This window comes from Bidens hawaiensis, unplaced genomic scaffold, assembly GCF_021521415.1.
Source record: "Bidens hawaiensis isolate Kalapana, Puna unplaced genomic scaffold, B.hawaiensis_p1.1 tig00007678_1, whole genome shotgun sequence".
Lineage (NCBI taxonomy): Eukaryota > Viridiplantae > Streptophyta > Magnoliopsida > Asterales > Asteraceae > Bidens > Bidens hawaiensis.
Window position 1 is genome coordinate 123,040 of NW_027491534.1, and position 25,746 is coordinate 148,785.

At 39.6% G+C, this 25,746-nt stretch overlaps 1 protein-coding gene and 1 pseudogene across 2 annotated transcripts; one reads left to right on the top strand and one right to left on the bottom strand.

Moving 5' to 3' along the window:
• Positions 1-1,437: 1,437 nt before the first annotated feature.
• Positions 1,438-14,061, top strand: LOC143635732 (pyruvate decarboxylase 1-like; annotated as a pseudogene). Its single transcript, XR_013154118.1, has 3 exons — positions 1,438-1,943; positions 12,615-12,778; positions 12,856-14,061. The product of XR_013154118.1 is annotated as a pyruvate decarboxylase 1-like (transcript).
• A 48-nt stretch (positions 14,062-14,109) lies between these two features.
• LOC143635733 (chlorophyll a-b binding protein CP29.1, chloroplastic-like) lies at positions 14,110-15,786 on the bottom strand. Its single transcript, XM_077103489.1, has 2 exons — positions 15,295-15,786; positions 14,110-14,580 (listed from the first exon to the last, which is right to left on the bottom strand). Exons 1-2 carry the CDS (start codon positions 15,784-15,786, stop codon positions 14,218-14,220), a joined length of 855 nt encoding a protein of 284 aa, XP_076959604.1. The 3' UTR covers positions 14,110-14,217.
• Between the last annotated feature and the right edge of the window lie 9,960 nt (positions 15,787-25,746).

Here is a 25,746-nt window from a genome sequence, read left to right on the forward strand (position 1 = left end):
TAGTTTTTTAAGTCTTAATCAGTTTCTACTTGCTACGATTGCTAGTGTTTTGCAAATTAGAAAAAGGTGAATTTGTTAATAGTAGGAGAGTATACTGAATTATTAATGTTAAATTGCTATAAATATGAATTTTACATGATATTAAAATTACTGATATCTCACATATCGATACTTCACTGATTTCTGATATTTTTTCACATTAACTGCTTAGCTTATCAGTTGCTACTTCTACCAATCAACGCAACTGCTTTGCCTGATGATTAGTTCTAGCTAATCATTAATTTCCAAGCCATTCTACCATTGACTAGGCAAATTTGATGTAACTTTTAGCATATTATAACATGTTAAGTAAGCCTTCGCACGCTGACATGGTAGCATGATCCTAACTAGAGGCGTTGTCCTTTGAACCCACAAGAGACCAATCATTGACCTTGTCAGGTCGATGCCTCGGACCCTCTAAGGGGCTGTACTCCTTAGAACCCCTCATAGTATCGAAACCACAAATTTTATCAGCACAAAAGCTATAGTATCATTGAATAAACCTACGCTCCCATCCCTGTAACTTTATTAATATTTATCATGCTTTCTCATTTGTTCTATAAGTAACATTAAAATCACCAACATTATTATTATACATCTAAACTAAATAAACATTTGTGTAATTAAGGCTTTCATTAAATATGAAAACAAAAGTTAATAATACTTAAAATGTTTGCTACTTAATTTTAAGGAAATAGCAATGATCCCTAGTTAAGTGGTTGAGAAGAGACACTCAAAAATTAAAAAAAATGAGGAAATCTTGTGTTCAAATCTAACATATAACCAAAAATAAGGGGTGTCAAGTTGGGTCAATGGATTTCTCACTTATGATGGTTTTCTTCCTGAGAGTGGAATGGAGATGATCTGGTGTGTCAGTGACCCGTCAGTTATCTAAATGGCCGTTAGAAAATAAAAAAAATAATAAATTCGACTAAGATTACTTTGTTGTTAGATGTGTATTACAACTACCCATCGATATCATATTTTTCTTTTTTGAACGACCAACGAATAAATCTCGGCTATCCGGGGTTATTCAATGACAAAATGCGACTCCAAACACCTGCGATTAACATCTCCTATTTCAAAGAAATCTCATCGCCCGAGCCCCACTATAATAAAACCCGATTATGATCGTGTTCAAATTCAAAACGTTGCAGTCTACAACCATAATATTCACTTTCCCCTAGTTGAGTTTAAGTCGATGGCGATATCATATGTTCTTTTAACTCTTAATTATTATATTATTATTTAAGTATATAAGAGACAACACACGTAAAACCGCCGCTGGTATTCTTTCCCCCTGTCTCTCACAGACTCACACTCTCTCGCCAGCCGCCACGTACACCTCAATTCATCCCAAAATCCAACACATCAAATTCAACCTCTCTCAGTCAAAATATGGATACCAAAATCGGAGCTCCAGATGTTACCGCCACTCCTAACGGCAACATCACCTGCCCTCCCGAAATCACACATCATCCTGCCTCCACTCCTCCGCCGTACCATTCAACTCCGGCGAGTCCACACTCGGCCGCCTCGTCCAAATCGGCGTCTCCGACGTCTTCTCTGTCCCCGGCGACTTCAACCTAACTCTCCTTGACCACCTCATTGCTGAGCCAGGCCTCAACCTCGTCGGCTGCTGCAACGAGCTCAATGCCGGATACGCTGCTGACGGCTACGCTAGGTCTCGCGGAGTTGGTGCTTGTGTTGTGACGTTCACTGTTGGTGGACTTAGTGTACTCAACGCGATTGCTGGTGCGTATAGCGAGAACCTTCCGGTTGTATGTATTGTAGGTGGACCGAATTCGAATGATTACGGGACTAATAGGATTCTGCATCATACCATCGGATTGCCTGATTTTAGTCAGGAGCTTCGTTGCTTTCAGACAGTCACTTGCTATCAGGTATTTGATGAACGATTTAACTATTGATTTGCAGGATCCGATTCTATTGAAAAGCTTAATTACTTGAATCTATTGTGCATAGACTCATAAAACAGTTAGTTATATCTTCAAATCTGTTAGTTGTATACTTTTATATTCTTGAATGTGTGTTTCCTAGTCAAAGCCACAACATATACGGTATTTATACAATTTGAGAAGAGACTAGGGACTAATCAGATTGGAATATATATATGTAATTTTCCAAATATACACATACACATCAAATTATATATATATATATTTATAATTTTTATTTTTGACCAATTTTGACTAAATAGCGAATAATATGTGGGGTAGTGATTAGCGATAAATTGGGGATTAATGGCCCCTGGTTGGGATTTTTACAACCATGGTCTAATTGCTTTTTGGCTATTACTTTTGACTATGACTTGTGAAGAAACACTAACCGGACCCCGGGCAGATTACGGATAACCTGGGGGTTAGATAGATGTTTCCCACGAGGGGTTAGACCCAGAAAAGATGGTTCTTCTGATAACCTGCAAAACAGACACCGTGAGCTTGTCACTGAGAAGGGGGGGGGGGTTCCTCCTTGTGACCACCCTCCGGCGTGAGAATCAGACTAGATTGCTCTTTAAATATAAATGTATATTAAGAGATTGCTAGAGCAGATATCAGGTATAATATGATGATAATGTGATAAGATATGATAAGATGAGATGGTCATACCATTTGTGGTATTTATAGTCGAAGGTAGGTTTCCAAGGAGGTGTGGCCTGCTGAATAGTATTCATGTTCTACAGGTGTGGCCTGCTGGTAGTTGGTGGGTAGGCAGCGGCTGATAGTGACCAGGCCTGCTGTGTACTATTCCTTTTCCACCAACTGCCGGCTATGCACGTGGTATGACAGGAGTTGGTGAGTAGGCAGCGGCTAATAGTGACATACAGTACAGGAGCATGCTGCTCGCCATACTGTTGTCAATAAGCTGTCGTATCTTTAGTCAGATCTTTTGCCCATACCTCGTCAGGTACAGTACAGAAGATCTTCCCGTATCGTACGGACTGGCTTATGGGCGGGAGTATTCCCCCTCCCGCCTTTGTGCGGGATTGTCCCCGGCTTTGCTCATTCCTTCAGGTGACACTGAGTGATTGAGAGCTAAGTGCCTTGTGCGTGTAGCCCTGCTGCGCGGGTGGCCTTCCCTGATGGCTTGTATCCGCAGCTGCGGGAACAGGCAGAGTCCTTCACCATTGGGAGGCATTTCCTGCGGGAACAGCTTGCGTACTGCGCGTAAGGACGTCACGTCTCTGAGCATGGTTGGTCCTGCGGATCCAGTTGGTTTCTGCGCAGACGTCCCTCTTCAAGGTGAGTCTTGCGGGTCCAACTGGGCTCTGCTGGGACCTACCTCTTCAAGTCCCCCCAGTCCAATGTTCTTCTCATGAGTGTTTAATAAAGTGAGGTGAACTTTTGGACTTAAGCAAAGGGTTTTGAAAAGGGTTTTTTAAGGTTTTCCATGGGGATTCTTCCCGCGGAAGTCCTTGTCACTTGCAGAAATTCCCGAGTTTCCTGCTTGATCTTTGGGTATGATGCGGGTAGGTCTGTAACCTCCTCGCAAGTCAGGAGCGTTGAGTCCCACTTGTGTGGATTCTCCATGAGGTTTTGGTAGTTTTGAACATAGTGATCAATTATGTTAAAACCACCAATTCCATCCTGGAGCTTCAAACAATGTGGTTCTCGACGTTCCCGCTATGCGGGGATGTCATTTCCGTTTCCGCAAGCATTGCCCTGAAGATCCTTCTTGGTTTCAATTCCCTGCGGAGCGCTAGGTATGTGAATGGTTTTGCCTTGACACTGTACCCGCGCTCGTCTTATGGTTACTTTACTTCCAAGGTATTCCTGGCGTCAATTCCCTGCGGGTGCTAGGTATGTGAAGGGTTTTGCCTTAACACTGTACCCGCACCCGTCTTATAGTTACTTGGTTGCCGAGGTATTCTTGGCTTCAATTCCCTAAGGGTGCTAGGTATGTGAAGGGTTTTGCCTTAACACTGTACCCGCAACCGTCTTACGGTTACTTGGTTGCCAAGGTAAGGGGTATTTTCCCGCTTACTTTTGAATCTTTTTGAATTTTGAATTTTGAAATTCGAAGAGTTGGTGAAAGGATAAGAACAGTCCAAACCTCTGAAACGTCGTGCGACGGTTTCTTCTGACTGTGTCAGGACGTGCAGGAAGTTATGGTGACGTGACAGTACATGGTCATTCCAGACGCTTTTTCAGGCGCGTGGGCGCGATTTTTCGGGCGCGTGGCCGCGAAATTAATGGTACGCGTCCTGTCAACAGCTGTTGCCAGCTTGCTTTTTGCCACGTGTCATAGTTTCATTGCACCTTCGATTTCTCTCTCTTCCGCATTAAATGCATCGCATTAATTGCGATTAGTATATAAAGGGGGAGAGGGTTCTTTGTAATCCACACTTTCACTCTTCTCTTCATCTTCAGAACGATTTCCGGCGAATACTCATCTTTCAGTTGAGCATTCTCTTGAAATCGTTTTCTTCTTTCTTTTGCAAGATGTCGTCCCGTGATCTCGAATCTACAGCCGATGACAAGAGTACTGCTGGCGAGTGCCAGTGTGCTCTGCCTGTCGATCTGTATCAGTACGTCGTCAGGAAGTTCATGCTCGAGTCTCTCGAGCCTGAGTTTCCTGAACCCCATCAGACGGTCTACGATGCCCCCAGAGGCAAGATCGGGGTATATGCTGCATCCTTTGTTTATGGGAATCTTAGGTTCCCATTGACAAAGTTTGTTTACCGTGTCCTTGAGAGGCACGGTGTGCACCTGACCGAGGTGCATCCGATGGCGATTGCCAAGGTTCGCCACTTCGAGTGGGTGTGCCGGATTCTGGGCATTGAGCCCTATGTTGACCGCCTGATGACCTTCTACTCTTGGAGGTGCATCCAGGGGTGGTATACTCTGATAACCCGGATTAAGGGTTTGAAGATTTGCGCAACCGAGCGCAGTCTTCGCTCGTGGAAGCGGGAGTTCTTCTACATTTCCGCTCGCGCCATCCCCCTTGCCATGAAATTCAAGAACGGGCAAGCACTTCTTAGCCTTCACGCCTCCAACTACCAGGAGGCGGAATGGTTCTCGAAGATATCCCGGGTCCAATCTCCGGTTTACCGGTTTGCGGAGTCCGGGATGGTGATGCTCGGAATAAGCCGGGTGTGGAAGAATGCGGATGCGCGAAAGATTCCGATCGTCCTCGAATACGGTTCGAACTCTGTTCCTTACGGTATGCCTTGTTTCTTTTTGTTGATTTAGAATCTCTTCTAACTTCTTTCCTGTTTATTTCAGAGGGGAACGACTTGCAGTCGCTCATGCACCCGCGGGAGGCTGACGGTCCCGCTCGGATGGGTACTCGCGCTCTAGACGAGAACGAGTTGCCCATCCTAGAACAAACGGCGGATCGGTTCGTGGAGGTCTATCCGCTAGGCCACGAGATCCTTAGCGCCAGGCGGCCAGGTAAGGCGCTATTCGACCCTCGACCCCTCAATGTTGAAACCTCTGCTGGAATTCCTCTAATCGTATGTTCTGATGAGGAATCCGCAGATGGTCCTCCGTTGATGCGGAAGAAGAAGGCTGCCGGCGGGAAGGGGAAGGAGAAGGTGGCCTCCACTGCCGATCCGGCGCCTCGGTCTGATTCGGAGACCGAGAGCGAAGAGGTGGCGGGGAATCCCGGTGGTGATAAGACCGCTCCGGAGGCTGCGACGATTGTCACCTCCGGAGAGCCCAGGATAACAACGGTGACCGGCGTGAAGAGGCCGGCTCCATCGGGTTCATCCCCGCCCGTCCGCACTTTCAGGCTCAAGAAAACCCGTAAGTACAAACTTCCTTTGTCTTTTAACTTCATAGTTTTCCATCATTAATACTTATCTTCTTTGTGCAGGCGTAGATGTTGACGCATTCCAGGGTGGAGCGCAGAGGAGTACCTCTCCGCCAATGACGGTAGGCTTGGTCAGCCTACCTGAGGCGACGACCCAGGCGCCTGCGCCTGCTTCCGCTGGTTCAGTTGCTCACTCCTTTGAGCCGACTGTTCCAGCTGTGATGACGTCACCGCCGGCTGTGAGTGCTATTTTTACCGCATCTTTCACCGAGCCGGCGGTTACTTTTGCTGCGGATTCCGCGGCGGCGACCGCGGCGGCTTCTACCATGCCTCCGTCATCGGCAACGACGGCCGATCCTTCAGGTATGCATGGGGCTACTTGCCAATCTCTGCCTCCTTCCCATCTGCCTGACCTCTTGGATGGCTTTCCGTTGGGTTCAGGTGATGGGTTTGGGGTCTATCGGCCTGTTATTGACCCTACAGGTGCGTAGGGTTCTTTTGGCCTATTTTATATATATATTTTTTATCATCTTTTCCTAACTGCTTTTTGTTTTTTGCAGTGTCGGATTCCAATGAAGTGTATGTTCCACGATGGAACATTCGCCGAGGAACAACCCTTCGCACCCCTGTGGAGTGCGTGGAGTGGGCTCGTCACGCTGCTCCCAGTGGTGCGTTGGGGGAAGCCATGTCTAGCTACCAGGAGGGTAGGCTAACCAATGAGCTTCGGGTTCCCCTGGCCCGGATGCAGCCGCGCGTCGAGTTGCTTTGTCGTGAAAACGACAAGTTAAAAGCAGCTCGTCTTCAAGAAGTAGCTCAGGCGCGGGCTGTCCGGGAGGAGAACCAAAGACTTACCGCAGTGGCTGCGGAGAAGGAGAAGGCCTTCAAGGCCCTCGAGGTTGAAGTTCAGGCCCGTTCCAAGGCTGCCCAAGCTGTTAATGAACAACTTCGGCTGGCTAAGGAAACTGCACGGAACGCAACCGAGAGGGCCACCAAGGCTGAAGCTGTTGCTGAGCCTCTACGCGTGGAGAATGAGGAGCTTAAGGCCAAATTAGAGGCTCTCCAGCAGGCTCATGATGCCTTGGCGATGGAAGACGCCAAAAAGCTCCAAGAAATCTTGGACCAGATGGGGGTGCTTGACCATACTGAGCATAAGCTAAAGGGCGTTGAAGAGGCTACGGCTAAAGATGTGTTGTTTGCCAACCTCAACAAGAGTGAAGCCGAACGCGCCCGTAACGAAGCTCAAGCTGCCCTCCAAGAAGCTCTGGTTGCCAAGGAATGGCTTCTTCGAGAAGCGTTGTCTCAGGTAAGCTTTTCATGTCTTTACGCTTTTCTTTGTAAATAGAAAAGGTTCTGATACTTGTATTTTTTCTTGTAGGTTGTGCATCGGGTCTTTGCTGAGACGTCTTATGACGATGCTATGAGCGCAGCCCTCAACGCTTCTCACGAGGATGGGGAAAAGGTCGGCTTCCTGCTTGGTCTAGGGTTCGTTGAGAAAGGCATCCCGCCTTCCAACTTCCCTTTGTATAATGTTGACACTGAAGCTGTTTATGACCAAGCAGTGAATCAGTATGCCGCCTTCCCGCATCCGGTGGTAGAGAAGGTGAACCAAGTTGCTGCTGCTGATGATGGGCTAGCTATCCTTAAAGCTTTCCTTAAACTGCCACGCTCTACTGATGGTGCTGGTCCAAGTGGAAGTGGCCCTGAAGCCTGATCCTGAAGATCCCTTCCCACTGCTAGGATAGATTTAGCTTGTATAGATTTATTTTCTTGTAGACGGGTAGTTACCCGGCCATTCTTGTAATGAATCATTGTGAAATATAAATCTTTGTGCGGGTAAGACCGCTACTTTCTTTGGATTCTTTGCTTTATAAACGTTATATGACTTGCATACTTTAGTTTAAATTAGCAATTTTCCAAGTGTTTAGAATAAGTTAACCTTTGAACGTGGTAGATAATAGGTTGAAGTTTTGCTTCCTCTTTCGTGATTGTGCGGGTAGGACCGTCACTTGCACTTAGTAGGATGGCTAAACTTTACCATCTGACCTGCGTGGAGGTTTTCCTCATCTTTTTTGAAATTTCTAAGTGTCTAGGATAAGTTAACATTTGAACGTGGTAGATAATAGGTTGAAGTTTTGCTTCCTCTTTCGTGATTGTGTGGGTAGGACCGTCACTTGCACTTAGTAGGATGGCTAAACTTTACGTATATCTGACCTGCGTGTAGGTTTTCCTCATCTTTTTTGAAATTTCTAAGTGTCTAGGATAAGTTAACCTTTGAACGTGGTAGATAATAGGTTGAAGTTTTGCTTCCTCTTTCGTGATTGTGCGGGTAGGACCGTCACTTGCACTTAGTAGGATGGCTAAACTTTACCATCTGACCTGCGTGGAGGTTTTCCTCATCTTTTTTGAAATTTCTAAGTGTCTAGGATAAGTTAACCTTTGAACGTGGTAGATAATAGGTTGAAGTTTTGCTTCCTCTTTCGTGATTGTGTGGGTAGAACCGTCACTTGCACTTAGTAGGATGGCTAAACTTTACGTATATCTGACCTGCGTGTAGGTTTTCCTCATCTTTTTTGAAATTTCTAAGTGTCTAGGATAAGTTAACCTTTGAACGTGGTAGATAATAGGTTGAAGTTTTGCTTCCTCTTTCGTGATTGTGCGGGTAGGACCGTCACATGCACTTAGTAGGATGGCTAAACTTTACGTATATCTGACCTGCGTGTAGGTTTTCCTCATCCTTTTGTTAGAAATTTTGTTTTGAATAAGTTTACCTTTCGACGCGCGGTTGTTAATGGGTTAGTGTTCAGTTTCCTCTCATGATTCATGCGGATAGACCGGCAATTTCATTTAGTGGGATCACTGAACTTTTCCCCTTCAACTGACCTGTGTGAAGGTTTGTCGTTTTTTGGGTTTATGCGGGTTTTGCCGCATTCCCCATGAAACGACTCACACTTATGTATGCGGTGAAAACCGGCATCAGTGTTGAATAAATTAACCGTTCGACGCGCGGTTGTTAATGGGTTAGTGTTCAGTTTCCTCTCATGATTCATGCGGCTAGACCGGCACTTTCATTTAGTGGGATGACTGAACTTTTCCCCTTCAACTGACCTGCGTGAAGGTTTGTCGTTTTTTGGGTTTATGCGGGTTTTGCCGCCTTCCCCATGAAACGACTCACACTTATGTATGCGGTGAAAACCGGCATCAGTGTTGAATAAATTGACCGTTCGACGCGCTGTTGTTAATGGGTTAGTGTTCAGTTTCCTCTCATGATTCATGCGGATAGACCGGCACTTTCATTTAGTGGGATGACTGAACTTTTCCCCTTCAACTGACCTGCGTGAAGGTTTGTCGTTTTTTGGGTTTATGCGGGTTTTGCCGCCTTCCCCATGAAACGACTCACACTTATGTATGCGGTGAAAACCGGCATCAGTGTTGAATAAATTGACCGTTCGACGCGCGGTTGTTAATGGGTTAGTGTTCAGTTTCCTCTCATGATTCATGCGGATAGACCGGCACTTTCATTTAGTGGGATGACTGAACTTTTCCCCTTCAACTGACCTGCGTGAAGGTTTGTCGTTTTTTGGGTTTATGCGGGTTTTGCCGCCTTCCCCATGAAACGACTCACACTTATGTATGCGGTGAAAACCGGCATCAGTGTTGAATAAATTGACCGTTCGACGCGTGGTTGTTAATGGGTTAGTGTTCAGTTTCCTCTCATGATTCATGCGGATAGACCGGCACTTTCATTTAGTGGGATGACTGAACTTTTCCCCTTCAACTGACCTGCGTGAAGGTTTGTCGTTTTTTGGGTTTATGCGGGTTTTGCCGCCTTCCCCATGAAACGACTCACACTTATGTATGCGGTGAAAACCGGCATCAGTGTTGAGAGTTCATAAAGTATAAATGTAAAATCATCAGCGTCGATGTTCTAAGGAGAATCATTTCCATTAGAAGTGGCTCTTGGCCTTTTCTTTACAAATTTGGAATTGATCTACATGCAAACTGTGTAATTGAGCTCCCTTCCATGTTGTTGGGATGGGAGTGCCATCGAGCCGATACGCACCTGGTTCGGGATCTCGTTCTTTACGCAGCATGTAGTCTCCTCATTGAAGCTGGAAATTTTATTCGTGTTTTCCCCAGCTGGGGTTCTACACGCATCAGCCTGCTCAGCGTTCATTGCGCCACGAGGTGCGCGAGCGTCCCATCTCTGACAAATGCTTCGACCATGTCCTTTACGTCTATGCATTCTTCGGTGTTGTGGCCTTTTGTTCTGTGAAAGTCACAGTATTTGCTCCGATCAGCATTGTGACGATGTCGGATTATTTGAGGCTTTGGCCATGGGAGCTCCTCAGTGGCGAATATCTCGGTGACGCTTTTGGTGAGCGGCGTCCATCTGGAGTTCTTGTTTGACTGTACGTTATCCCTTCCGCCTAACCGATGTTGCGAGCCGGATGAGGTGTCAAAGTTTACCCTTGACTGCCAAATGCCTAGCTTCCGCTTTTTGTTTAATCGGGCGGTAAGGACGTTGTCTTCTCTTGTTTTCTGGGTGTAGAGGTTTGTGCTCTGTGGGAGATCTCTACCCAGTTGCTTCTCCGTTTCCGCAAAGCGTTTAGCTGCTGTCATGATGGCATCCCATGTGGATGGCATGCCATCTTTACCCGTTAAGGTGCGGATGAGCTCTGGGTCGTTCGCGCCCTGAATAAAAGCAGCGCGAACAAGATCTTCGCTAATGTTACCCAGACTTAGCTTCTTTGAGTTGAAGCGAGTGATGAAGTCTAGCAAAGATTCATCTTCCTCTCGAATGCATTTGAGGATTGTCCATTGCTCCTCGGTATACTTTCTTTGCTGGCTGAAGTGTTGGCTAAACTTCTGTTGGAAGTCTGCCCAGTCGTAGATGTGGTTGACCGGTAGACGATCGAACCACGCTCTAGCAGCCCCAACAAGCGTCATTTGGAACATGTAACACCACGTAGGTTCCATCCAACTACTGACGGTTGCCCCCGCTATGAATCTGTTCAAATGATCATCTGGGTCAGATATAACATCATATGTGCCTATACTGGACATTTGTTTGGCACTTTTTGGGGCAATTGCTTCCGCAATGTCCCTTGCAAATTTGGACGTTCCCGCATTTGCAACGTTTGGTCTGAATGTTTTGGAGAAGTCATGTGGACTTCCACCTGTGTTTTTTGGTTTGAAAGCTTGTCCAAAATGCCTTCTCGGTTGGGAGTCCGTTTCCTTACGCTTCCCTTTTGCCCTATGGCGAGGGTTCGCGTCGGTGTCGGATTCCTCCGAGTCATCGTCCAAGTATTCTTCGAATTCGTCAGCCTGTTGGACGGAACGCAAGCGTTCGTCCAACTCAGCTTGGAATTCTTTTTGACGTGCCTCCGCCCATGCCTTAACTTCATCGAGTGTTTGGCGGGGGAGTCTTGTTCGTTTCTCTAACTGGGTATCGGTGAATCCTAGTGAGCGATTATTTACTGCACTTGCCCCAGCTTGGGTAACTGGGGTAGTGTTCGTAAAATTTACTTCACTTGCCCCGGCTTGGGTAACCGGGGTAGTGTTTGTAAAAACTGTGTAGCCGGTATTCCCCCCAGTAGCTGGGGTTGTGGTTACCGGAGTTTCTTTAACCATCTTTCCAGAAGTTTGAAAAAACTGGAGAAAAATAAAGTTCTAGCTTTATGCACGGATGGCGCCAATGAAGAAACACTAACCGGACCCCGGGCAGATTACGGATAACCTGGGGGTTAGATAGATGTTTCCCACGAGGGGTTAGACCCAGAAAAGATGGTTCTTCTGATAACCTGCAAAACAGACACCGTGAGCTTGTCACTGAGAAGGGGGGGGGGGGGTTCCTCCTTGTGACCACCCTCCGGCGTGAGAATCAGACTAGATTGCTCTTTAAATATAAATGTATATTAAGAGATTGCTAGAGCAGATATCAGGTATAATATGATGATAATGTGATAAGATATGATAAGATGAGATGGTCATACCATTTGTGGTATTTATAGCCGAAGGTAGGTTTCCAAGGAGGTGTGGCCTGATGAATAGTATTCCTGTTCTACCAACAGTGGCCTACGCACGTGCCCTGCTGGTAGTTGGTGGGTAGGCAGCGGCTGATAGTGACCAGGCCTGCTGTGTACTATTCCTTTTCCACCAACTGCCGGCTATGCACGTGGTATGACAGGAGTTGGTGAGTAGGCAGCGGCTAATAGTGACATACAGTACAGGAGCATGCTGCTCGCCATACTGTTGTCAATAAGCTGTCGTATCTTTAGTCAGATCTTTTGCCCATACCTCGTCAGGTACAGTACAGAAGATCTTCCCGTATCGTACGGACTGGCTTATGGGCGGGAGTATTCCCCCTCCCGCCTTTGTGCGGGATTGTCCCCGGCTTTGCTCATTCCTTCAGGTGACACTGAGTGATTGAGAGCTAAGTGCCTTGTGCGTGTAGCCCTGCTGCGCGGGTGGCCTTCCCTGATGGCTTGTATCCGCAGCTGCGGGAACAAGCAGAGTCCTTCACCATTGGGAGGCATTTCCTGCGGGAACAGCTTGCGTACTGCGCGTAAGGACGTCACGTCTCTGAGCATGGTTGGTCCTGCGGATCCAGTTGGTTTCTGCGCAGACGTCCCTCTTCAAGGTGAGTCTTGCGGGTCCAACTGGGCTCTGCTGGGACCTACCTCTTCAACTTGACTTTGACTATTTTGGCTACACTTTTGACTATGAATATAGGACTAATATTATCTAGCTTAACTTGTTTTCTAATAATATATAGCTTAACTTGTTAAGTTTTAACGTAGGCTGTGGTGAATAATTTGGAAGATGCACATGAACTCATCGATACCGCTATCTCAACTGCTCTAAAAGAGAGCAAGCCTGTTTACATCAGCATAGGCTGTAATTTGCCTGCAATTCCTCATCCTACATTTAGCCGAGAACCGGTTCCATTTTCTTTAGCCCCCAAGTATGTAATTTTCCTGCAATTTTTCATACATTTATACGTGCTTTGAGCTTATAGGGTTTATCGTTTTGATTGTGTAGGTTGAGCAATAAAATGGGCTTAGAAGCAGCTGTAGAGGCAGCAACAGAGTTCTTAAACAGGGCTGTAAAGCCGGTAATGGTGGGCGGGCCAAAACTACGGGTTGCACATGCGTGCAACGCGTTTGTCGAATTGGCCAATGCTTCTGGCTACGCTCTCGCAGTCACACCAGCAGGAAAAGGGCTAGTCCCTGAGCACCATCCGCGTTTCATTGGGACGTACTGGGGTGCTGTAAGCACGGCTTTCTGTGCAGAAATTGTTGAATCCGCAGACGCTTACATCTTTGCGGGGCCCATCTTCAACGATTATAGCTCTGTTGGTTACTCTCTCCTTCTTAAAAAGGAGAAAGCGCTAATTGTCCACCCAGATCGAGTGGTAATTGGTAATGGGCCGACTTTCGGTTGTGTGCTAATGAAGGACTTCTTTGAAGCACTAGCGAAACGGCTTAGTAAAAACACGACCGCATATGAAAACTACCATCGGATTTATGTACCCGAAGGGCATCCGTTAAAATGTGCCCCGAGGGAGCCGTTAAGGGTTAATGTTCTGTTTAAACACATACAGAATATGTTGTCCAGTGACACAGCCGTAATTGCAGAAACCGGGGATTCATGGTTCAACTGCCAGAAACTAAAACTACCACAAGGGTGCGGGTACGAGTTCCAGATGCAATATGGGTCGATCGGGTGATCTGTTGGTGCGACTCTCGGGTATGCACAGGCAGCAACTGATAAACGAGTGATTGCTTGCATTGGTGATGGAAGCTTCCAGGTTACAGCCCAAGATGTGTCTACAATGCTAAGGTGCGGTCAGAATAATATCATCTTCCTGATAAACAATGGCGGGTACACGATTGAAGTAGAGATTCATGACGGGCCGTACAATGTGATTAAGAACTGGAACTACACGGGATTTGTTGATGCTATCCATAACGGGCAGGGTAAGTGTTGGACAACAAAGGTGTTTTGTGAAGAAGATCTGGTGGAAGCTATAGAGATTGCAAGTGGAGCTAAAAAGGATTGTTTGTGTTTCATTGAAGTGATGGCTCACAAGGATGATACCAGCAAAGAGTTGCTCGAGTGGGGTTCTAGAGTCTCAGCTGCTAAGAGCCGTCAGCCGAACCCTCAGTAAATCGTTTCTGGTTAATGTAATTACAAGTATCAACATCTTGTTGTGTCCACGAATAAAACCAAAACTATCTGCTTTCTTTTTATTTTGGTGTTTATATGATATGAGAATAGTAAGGACTGGAAATGCAAACAAATTACAGGAAAAGCATCATATTATGTTATATAGTTCCGCTTGCTTTCTCATAACTTACAAACTTTACAAGATATATATAACCAATGGCCGAAAACATGGGTTTAAGTAAAGAAGCCGAAGGTGTCGAGGATGGTGGTGTGAAGTGGATCGCTCAAATGTGTAACCCAATTGTTGAGTGGACCCTTTCCGGTCGCAGCTGCTTGAACCGCAAACCCAAGGAACCCTACCATGGCCAAACGGGCATGTTTGATCTCCGCCAATTGGAGTGTTTCCTTCTTCTCAGGGTCACTCGCCAAGTTCAATGGGTCAAACGGGCCACCAGGGTATAATCTTTTTTCCGGTTCCAGTTCAGCATTCCTTTGAAATTCAATGTACCCGATGATCAAAACCTCGATCCAGATCAAAGTGGTGATTGAGAACGGGAGTGGTTGTCCAAGGTACGATGATCCATCAATTAGTTCCACCTAATAAGACACACGAGTCAATAATGGTACAAAAGTTAAGTTGATAAACTTTCGCTACACATAGCCTGTCCCTAAATCTTCATGTCACTAGCGTAATAAATATGCAGATTAGGTATGTTAAGGGTGTAAACGAGCTAAGCCGAGCCCACCTTGGCACATACACGACTAGTTTAACACTTAACTTTATTAGAGCTCGTACTTTGAGTCTTGACTTCGAGTAGTTTTTTAAACTCTAGCTCAATTTGTTATCATTTATTGATTAACTAATATATATTTAAGACTACTTTTATATATTATTTAAAACAAAATTTTAATATAACATAATAGATATTATTATTTAATTAATTTAGAAATAACAAAATTTAAATAATACTTTACTATTAAACTGCACATTTAATATATATTAGAAATAAAATAAAAATATATAATTATTGTTTAATATATTAAATATACATCTAACATATTAAATATATTAAATAATAATTATTATTTAATAATAATTATGTACTAACTATTAAATAAAAATATAAGTAATAGCTTTGTTTACTCTCATGATGAATTTCAAGCTTGGGCTCGGACTTGTTAATTAATAACAAACGTATTTGTAACCTAGGCTTCGTTTCTAGTTCTGAATTAGATGATATGAAGAACACACCAAGGCTTGACTTATTTACACATACGTTTAGCACAACCCATAATAAATATATACCATACCTTTCCGGCATCTTGCCATGTAACGCCGGTAACGGACTCCACAGTCAAAGCACCAAGTGTAGCCAACATGGCCCACCGTCCATGAATCAACTCGCACTCCCTAAACCTCTGTAACCCAAAAACCTCACTGTACGGCTGGAAAGGAGTCGACTTCACATCCGCAGACTCGAACCGGGTTCCGATCACATCTCCGGCCACATTCTTGGCCAAGTTTTGATCCAACGAGTCTAGATCAAACTGCAAATACTCCGCCGGTTTACCCAAACCAAACGGGTCAAACCCGTAGTCCCCGACTAGACTCCCGTCTAGATAATCCGGAGCTGTTGCACCGGGATACCATAACGGACGATCTGATGTAATGGTTTTGGTTGCTTTTTTGGGGGTGGGTTTTTTGTTTCCGAACCCGAACCGGGCTGTAACTCGACCCGAGTTGGAATGTAGGTCCGGTAAACGGGTTCCGATGAACGATGATGCGGCGGTGGTTGATGCCATTGTGGTGAGTTGTGTGTGTAGTGAGTTATGAGAGAGTGTGGTGGTGATTGTATAGAGTTTGCTGGTGTGTAAGGATGAGATGATGGGAGAATTGGGACCGTAGGATTTGGAGGGTGAATCTATCTGACGGATGTGAGAGGTGGATATCTTATCCTGGTTTTATCATGTTGTCAAGAATATCTGAGATGCTAGTGGACCACGTGGATGCTTGTTTGTGGCTGATATTCTTCCCTTTCAATTTCTGTAATTTGAGTCGGATGATAAAAAATGATTCAAGAGGATAGAGTTTAAGAAAAGAAAATAAAGATTTCAATTTGAATATAGATTAGAGATTAGATTAATTTGTTTTAACTTATTATTTGAATTTGTTTAGATTTATCGGTCAGGTATTTTTTGTGTATCAAAACAGTTTGAGTTAGAATAAGATTTGTATGAATATAGCGTCATGTAATAGTTTTATTTGTGTTGAGTTTATGAATTTGATAGAAGCAAGTTAAGATGAGTTTGTCTCACAAAATAGTGATGTTCGTATTCTTGATTAAATCGTATTCAACTACGCTCGTGCCTTTAATGTTTTCCTTAGTATGTTAAAAATATGAATGTCAAACAAAACACAAATAGCACCCTAGTTGGTACCTCATCTAGCTTTTCACTAGCTTTTTCTTATAAAGCTTCAACGCTAAAAATAACGAAACGCATAGGTTCATGGTCCCAAAATATAAAATAAGTTATGGACACTAGTTACAAATACAACTAACAAAACGCAAATAGCACCCTATTACCAATACATCAAACAAACGAAATCACTCCACAAATGCCAAAATACACAAAAATGAAGCAGCTTTAATCTTCCATACATGCACATAAAAGTGGCCAAATAAATAACTTGTTTAATCTTGAATCTTCGTCAAACTGGGACAAATGTTGAGGGTAACGTGTAATAAAACTTAAATATATTTACTTACATTTAGTGTATATACTTTTTGGTCTCAAACTTTAGTTTGTTTGAATTTTCTCACACAGTTTTAATATATTTATATTTTTGCCTCTAAACTTTAGTTTGTTTAAATTTTATCATAACTTTAGTATATTTATTTTTAACAACCGTTTCACTTCTATACCATTTGACTCCTCAATTTTAATGGTTGCAAACTCTGAAAAACTGGAATCATTTAGTTTTTTTGTCCCTCAACTTTAGTTTCATATACATATACTTTTTGGTCTTTCACCGTTAGTTCGGATATTAGCTTTTTAGCCTACCAACTTTCATAATACTGTTTTTGATCTTCTAACTTACATCTTTAATTTTTGACCCCTCAACTTTATTCATGAACATTCTTGTCACAAAACCTTTTATTTTACTAACTAAGTAAACCAATACCGGTCAACTATCCGCAACAACACGCGATAACTTTTGAACATGTAATGCATTTAACCCTCTCCACCGCAATGCAAAAGTATAAAACTTGTTTGTATAAATATGTAAAAGCGAATGTCCTAGACTGGTCTGTTGATCACTTCTTCGCGTTAGTTATGGAAAATATAAGTATTATGATAAACCTATAACTAAAACATTACGGTTAAAGCAAAGAGAGTAGCCACGGCTGATGAGAATGATCCAGACGACATGATTGTCAGCTTGGTCGAGTTCCCCTTTAGGTATATTAGTGATGGGGATTAGGATTCTTGATGAAAATCGAAAATACGGAGAGAGAGAGAGAGAGAGAGAGAGGAACACGAATTTTAATTTACGTGTTAGGATATGTTATGATGTTAATTAACTTCCTCCATATATTTATATGTATCCAAGATAAATTCTTAATTAGCAGAAAAAGATAATATGCTTCATCAACAGTTACCTAGCTAATTTAATAATAAGGTATAATTTAATTGTTTTGATATATCATTATATAAATAATAATGACAATCATAAATATATATATATATATATAAGATCCATTCGGGAACCTATACAGATAAAAACTCACCTATGGATTTTGTGAGTTCACTCCCTTAAGATACGTGACATATTATCCATATATCCAGATTTTAATCATTTTATTATAGGTCGACTAATACTTGATACATTTTATCTAATTTTGATTATTCTTTTTTACTTTTGTAAAGATATTGTTTTTATCTTTTTAAGAGTAAAGTGTTAAAATCATTCATGAGGTTTGACCATTTTTACGACTTTCATCCAAAATATTTATTTTTTTCATCTGAACCCTTGAGATTTTCCAATCGTTGCCAATATACATCATCCAAATTGACAATTCCGTTAATCTTTTACTGTTAAATCAGGGGTAACATTGTCTTTTACTTATTAACTATTAAACAAATTAAAAATCCTGAATAACAAATATTTATATATTAACAATTTTCATATTTCAGTTACCTCACAGATTTACTATTCACTTCATCTTACGCTTTATTTTGTGGTACGCTATGTTTGGAGGGTTGTTACCAAAACCTATCCATGTAGTTTGTTTTTTTGTTTCACCCTACCTAGGTCTAATTTCATCCACTTAAATACTGAATATACCTCATTAACTATTTTCATCATCGATCGTCGCGTTCATACATATATACAATAATCTTTAGTAATTATTATTGTAAATCAAATTATTTATTAAAAAAACTAGGTTATGTACCCGTGTATTACACGGGTTTAACAAATTAATTTTATAAAATGTTATTTTATAGTAAGTGCATACAGCATAATGTTGGTGCTATGATATAATTTCATATCATACAACATGAAACCATAATACCATAAATTATGAGTTTAACATTAAATATAAAAGGTTTTAAGAGTATTGCCAATACAGTAAGCGCATAATGTTGGTTCTATAATGATATTAACAAAATTCAAAGAACTTATATTTACAAACATAAATCATATGTTTAATAGTGTCTTCGAGAACCATATCGTTTATTGGTACCTAACTATTTCAAACATAATATTTCATGATCATACAACATCAAATCTTATATAACTTAAAAGATTTTAAACAACATAAATTTCTAAAAGAGACACCGTTTCATCAAATAAAAAACAGCCTCTTTAAAACCAGACATCTGATAAAAGGAAAACATCAACAAAAACCCAAGAAAACAAATTGTAAAGAAACGTAAATGAGCCAACATTGAAAAATGGATAACAAAAAAGGAATTTATTTGTAACGATAAAAAAATCTGCATCTACTTCTCAGTTTTTGGAATCATCAGTCTGCTATTCAAGTTGCATCGGGCACACCCTTTGCGTCAATCTTCTCTTTAAATCAACATCGGTAGTCTTGCGGTCTTGCCCATATTATCATCATTATTGAAAAGCTGGGGTTCATTGTTAGCAGTAAAGAAAATAGAATCCTACATAAAAAAAAATAAAGAAAACAAATATTTTAAAAAATTAATATCCTTCAAAGTAACATCAGTTTTTGGTAGCAATTATGAATTAGTTAGACTCTCATAATCAGATTCGTCAGCCTGCATTTGACATAAAAGGTAGTATGTTTTACTTGCACACATACGGCTGGTTTATTATATAAATGAAGAAATATTATAATGATGTTTGATATGGAGTTTTTTCAAGTCCGGAAATAGTTTTTGGATCTTCAGTCATTTTAGAAATTGAAAAAAATCGACATCTTTATCAATATTATTGTTCTTGATCTCGATTCTAAAGGCGATCTTTCTTTCTAGTAAGATATTGAAATGAGTAGGAAGCTTTGCAAATTCAGCCGACTGTGGAAAACACTAAATATATTTACTGAAAACATTATAAAGTATAGTAAAGTTATTATAAACGGTTGAAAACGACAATCAGTATACCTTTTCTTGTTTTTCAAGGCTTGTATAACAGTTTGTCCTAAAAGCTCATAAACCTCCCGTTCAAGCATAGCAAGAGTCACAGTCCCCGTGCAATCCTGGACTCTTATGGGGATCTTGTTTCTAAAAAAATAATACTTGTAATAACTTTAAATAATAAAGCATACAAATTTTATGAGTATACCACCTAAGGAATGAATATGAAAAAGTTGCATTGTAGATAAGTAGAAAAATATTTAAAACTTAGGATAACATATGATACTGTAGTTTAAGTGCATTTGTCATTGACACGGTGTACTCCTTGTTGAGATCAAAATCACCTGGATCTTCTCTCTTTTGAATAGTGACTAAATTAGTTCATATTCCGTTTTTACATAAATCACATCCAAGATAATACCATGATTCTTTAATGCATACATCTTTGATCTTACCAGCAATAATAAGGGATTTCACATATATCATTAATGGTATGTTAATAAACATGTTTAGTTGAATATAAAAACATTAATTCAAAATAATATAACATACCTTTCTTATTTCATTAATTACACGAATGTTGACGAAATCAATTTCATTAAGAAATTCTTCTTCAAGTGACGAGACCCTAGATATACCAACGAACCGATGAGAGGATGTTGCTTCACCAATACTTTTCTCTAGAAATCTGGTGTGAATAAATATTATCGCTTATGTTGATTAAGTAACTTTAAATAATTCAAAAAAAAGTATACGTAAGACATTCATAAATGAAATGTTATATGGTAACGACTTGAAGTTGAATAATAACGTACCTCTTCTTAATATAACAATTTCATTGATCGGCGAATATATAAACAACCGATAGAAACCGTAAGCATTAGAAACACTACTATCCTCTGCAATAACCACAAATTCGTTTATTGTGTGAAGTGTATTGAAATAATCAAAATAAATCTGTAGATTTGTTAAATATATACTCAAATAAAAATGAGACGATAGAAATCAAATTGAATATTATAAGTTTTTAACAATCAATGCTTATAATGGGCTTTCATAAGAAAACTTTTATGAAAGACAAAAACTTTATTGTTATTGTTATGTAAACCATATTGTTGTAATCAAAGTATTATGAAATCATAAAATACTGTTAAGATTCAAAGCACTAATGTAATAAAAAGAAGAAATGCATATCTGTGAACAATAATGTACCACTGTAATCACACTAATCAAGATGGCTGAGTACCTTGTATCCCCTGTTCACATCAGGTTTAGAGTTAAAATGCATCATATTTGGAACTGCAGATATCATATAACGGAAACATATAAAAATCGAATCCCTAATTCACAAAGTAGTTGAATTAAATGAAATTTCAAAAGACATAAAAAACTAACAGAAAGAGAGGTACCATGTGAGAGAAATCAATTGTTGGTGACTCCGCCCTAAGTTTTGATGAGGGTTGTTGGCATTGAGAGGATTTAGATATACTGATTACAGATCGATTAGGGTTTGATTTCGTTTGAAAAGTCATCGACGGCGTGGAAGCTGTAGTTTGACAGCAGCGATGGAGATGAAATTGGAAGTTTCGGTCGCCCGTGATTTTGAGAATGGGATTTGATGGATTGAAACATTACGAAAGATTTTCTGAAGAGAAGATATAGATTGGCACAGGAGAGGTTTGGGAGTGATTGTGGTTGTAGATTAGGGTTATGAAAGGAGTGTGGTGAGAGGCGGGATTTTGAGAGAAAGAGGTGGCTAATTAGAGGACACGTGTCACAAGTAAAGTTTTATTTATTAAATTGTATAGATTTATCACGAATTAGATATTAGGTAAAAACAAGTATACAAAATTTGGGTAAAGTTAAAATACAGAGGACAACAAAAAAATAAGAAGGGTAAGAAGGAATCTAATCCATTAAGAAGGGTGAGAAGGAATCTAATACATTTATCTTAGATTTGAATGGCGGAGATTAATTTAAGAAAATAAATTGATAAAAATGGCATAAAGGTAATAACCCACTTTTGTTGACTTTCTCTTTCCACATGCAAAGCACATGTCAATCCCCCCACAATTTTAAAACATCCATAACTTTTTCATGCAACATTATTTTCTAACAAAAGTTTCACCATAATAACAAACGTTTTTTTATCTTTAATATGAGTACCATATTGTTATATAAAAATAAAAAATTTATGAGTTTTTTATATTGTGTTATTGATTGTTCATTATGATTTTTAATTAGGGTTTTCTATGCATTGTGTTATAGATTTTGGTCATTGTGTTATCAATTGATACTCATATTAAAAATAGCAATTAAAACAAAGATTACGTCATTGTGTCTTTTTGTTTGTCATTGTGTCTTTGTGCTCATCATTTGTCTTACTACTTATCATTGTGTTTTAGTTATTATGTATTACGTTCATCTCATTGTGTAATATGTAGTTTCCATTGTGTTTTATGTTTCAGGTCATTGTGTTATATGTATTCACCATTGTGTTTTAGGTTTCAGGTAATTGTGTTATATGTATTCATCATTGTGTGTTACGTTTCATGTAATTGTGTAATATGTATTCATCATTGTGTTTTATGTATTAGATAATTTGTTGTTATTTTATCATTATATTTACATATTATTATTACACAACCATATTATTAGCATTTAAAAAAAACACAATGATGATTTGAAAGACACACTGACAAAAAAAACACAATAACAAACAAAAAGACACAACGACGAAAAGACACAATGACACAATGACGTAATTATTTTTTAAATTGTTATATAACAAAGTGATACTCATATTAAAGATAAAAAACGCTTGTTATTATGGTGAAATTTTTTTAAAAAAATAATGTTGCATGAAAAAGTTATGGACGTTTTAAAATGATGGGGGAATTGATGTAACATTTCGGGTTTTTCAGGACTTGCCAGGACTTTTAACATTTCGGGGAATTGATGTGAAATTTTTCAGGAATTGATGTAACATTTCGTTTAAGTTTAACCCAACATGAAATATTTTTAGATCTTTAATATTAATCAAAATCCAATATTTTCAAGTAAATAAGTTTCCTAATGTTCACTTTAGGCCCTTGTACTTCAATCAATGTTCAAAACCAAATTATACCAAAACTAGTTCAAGTAATGTTCAATTAACAAAGTATAGGGACTAAACTTGTAAAAAATGAAACTTTTCTTCCTCATCCCCAGAGCGCCGCGCGGGCAGACCCCCCACCCCCGTCGCGTGCCGCCTTGAACTCCCTGCATAGATCGTTTATGCTCTAGTTTTTTTTCTAGCTCGTTTAATGTATTAAATCGTTTATTTTGGGCATATTAGAGAGAATTAAGGGCCAAGAAACAATCCTATAACTAAAACATAAGTATAATCTCATTTCTTATCATCCAAGATCAAATCTTTTGATTATATTCAGTGATTTATTCATAAAAGTATGATTTACTTACCTAAACGGGCCAAAAGCCCATACTTAGTTCGTTTTATTTTTTCCTATATAAACAAGACATAACCATCTGCTGTAAACTTTAATCTAACCCTAAAGAACATCCCATAGCCGTCACCTGTAACACCCCGGCTAAAGCGGAAACGCCTGAGTGTGACATACAGATTGCTCAAACACACGTGACACTATTAGGTGACCATAATAACATTATTTCATTTAAATCTTCATGTAACACAAGTTTTACAAATAATACAAGTAGTAACAATTAATTAAACAAAATAATAAGGTTTCTTTGAATATCCTATAAGCATGCTATGTGTCTTCTAACTTTCATCCTCGTATCTCTACACCTGTAACATATGTATAAAATAAAGGTCAGCTATAAATATAGTTGGTGAGTTTCCACAGTTTAAATACTTATATAAAAACCATACAATTCATAGACATGTGATAAACGAGCAAGTAAGCCCTTTCCAGTTGGTAGCAACCAACGTACTTGGGTAATCGCGCAAGTAAGGTCCTTTCCAATTGGTAACAACCAACGTACTTGGATAATGAGGCCCTTTTCCACTCGATGCAAATGGACCGGAGTGCAAAGGGGGGCGTATGATCATACTTAATGAGGCTTCCCAATCGTGCAAGTAATATTCATGCAAGTAATACAAGTAGCACACAAGTCTATATACGAATTGTAGTTTTGTAATAGAAGAAACCATGCTTGAATTTTTATAAGGATACATATGTTACCCCAAAACATTAAAACATTAAAAAATGGTGGTGAAAAACTCACCTCGAAATCGAAGATAGCTTGAAATATAAACCGAAAGCATAATAACGAAACCGGAGCAACTGAACATCTCGAACTATAAAATAAATAATACCAATATTCAACGACTAACTGACGGGATTAATGAAGTTATCTATTGCTTAATTTTGTTGGAAAAATATAATTTAGGGCATTAAAAACTATGTTATGTTTTAACGGGATTTTAACGGTTTATCATTATTTAATCAAAATTAATATGATAGAATACGAAGCACGGATTAGAATTAACAAATTAAAGTTGACGAGTTAAGGTTAACGAATCGTAATATCATCTAATTTTAATGATTTAATGAAACATATTACATTATCTTTAAGTTTTAACGGATTTTAAATGGTAATCACATCTTGAATAATATTTATGTTAACAATTTAAAGTTAAAGAAATTAAAAGCTAAGTTAGAATAAAGCTATTTTTTTAGTGGTTTTAAGAATTATAAGCTAATGAATTAATGCTTAACGAACTAATGAATTAATATTACCGAAATAAAGTTTAACGGGCGAATTAATATTAATGAGTTTTAAAGTTATGACGATTTATTTTAATGACCAAAGTAATGAGCTTCAAAACATTTATTAAGTGAGATTTGAAAGATATAAGCTTATTTTAACGATACAAAGTTGAATTTTTTATTAATATAATATTAATCGGGTTTTTAACGGGAGCGAAATTCGAATTTTAGGTGAAGAGTGATAATTATAAATTATATCTATTTTTATTTAATTTAAAAATACTTTTACTGAATTTATTATTATTTTTAACCATTTAAGATACATTTATTTGAATATTATTTACATTATCATATATATATGGATTAAAGAATAAAAAAATGAAATAAAAACATTGCTCAGACCTGGATTCGAACCCGAATCTCGTTATTGAAAGTAACACAACTCAACCATTAGACCACTGACTTCTTTTATAATGTTAACAGAAACAAATATATATAAACACAACCTAAACTTCATCTTCTCCATTTAACCCTAAGAATTTAGATTTGCTTAACCCAGTTCGAATTAGTTCAAGTTACGTTAGGGGTTTATTTAGTTGATGAAAAACGAATCATAAACATGTAAAAAAATTACCTGGTAAGGTTACGTATTGACGATGAACACGACTTGCCGGAAAAACGAACTTGACGGTTCAAATTCGAGATAACGAGAGTGTTTTATGTTGTTTTGATGATTGGGATACATTTACTTATGAGTTTATGTTCTATTTATACTGGAAATTTCAAGTAACGTGTTAATTGGCTGTTAATGGTGTTGGCCGGTATTCCGGCTAACTTTACGGGATTCGATCACTCCATAAATCCAGTTATAACGCATTATTAACGTTTATTTGGGTTGTTATCTTAGTATAATGCCTTTACCATGAATTAATTGAATTTATTTATGCGTTTAGGGGTGTAATTAGGCTGACCGGAGCCGCGCCATGTCCGTCGGAGATTTCGTCGGAATTACGGAGTCTGGGGGACGGGAAGTGGGAACCATGCTGGGTTTAATTTACTAGTTATATAATTTAAATGAATTTGCAATCTAGCCCTTGGAGTTTCATAATGCTTTAAACCAAGAAATTAAATTATAATTATAATTACAATTTGAACCTTAGACTTTGAAAGATGATTAAAAGTTAGTAAAAGTTATAAGTTTGGATATATATTTATTGTATTATACCCGGATAACGCAACTCGTTAAACCTTTAAAACTTTAAATCCCGAAGTTTCGTTGGTTGAGAAAAAAAACGAACAAACGGAATAATGACTTCAATCCTTGTGAATATTATATTAACGTTAACCATGAATACAATTGAAACGATGAACGGTTTGGTTTAACGAACACAAATAAATAAAGATACTAAAATGACGATTG

Bases quoted from the DNA above. Each gene is read 5' to 3' on its own strand.
- LOC143635733 (XM_077103489.1), bottom strand. From the start codon at position 15,786: ATGGCATCAACCACCGCCGCATCATCGTTCATCGGAACCCGTTTACCG. The intron at 14,581-15,294 runs GTATGGTATATA...GTGTCTTATTAG, and splicing joins CATGGCAAGATGCCGGAAAG to GTGGAACTAATTGATGGATC.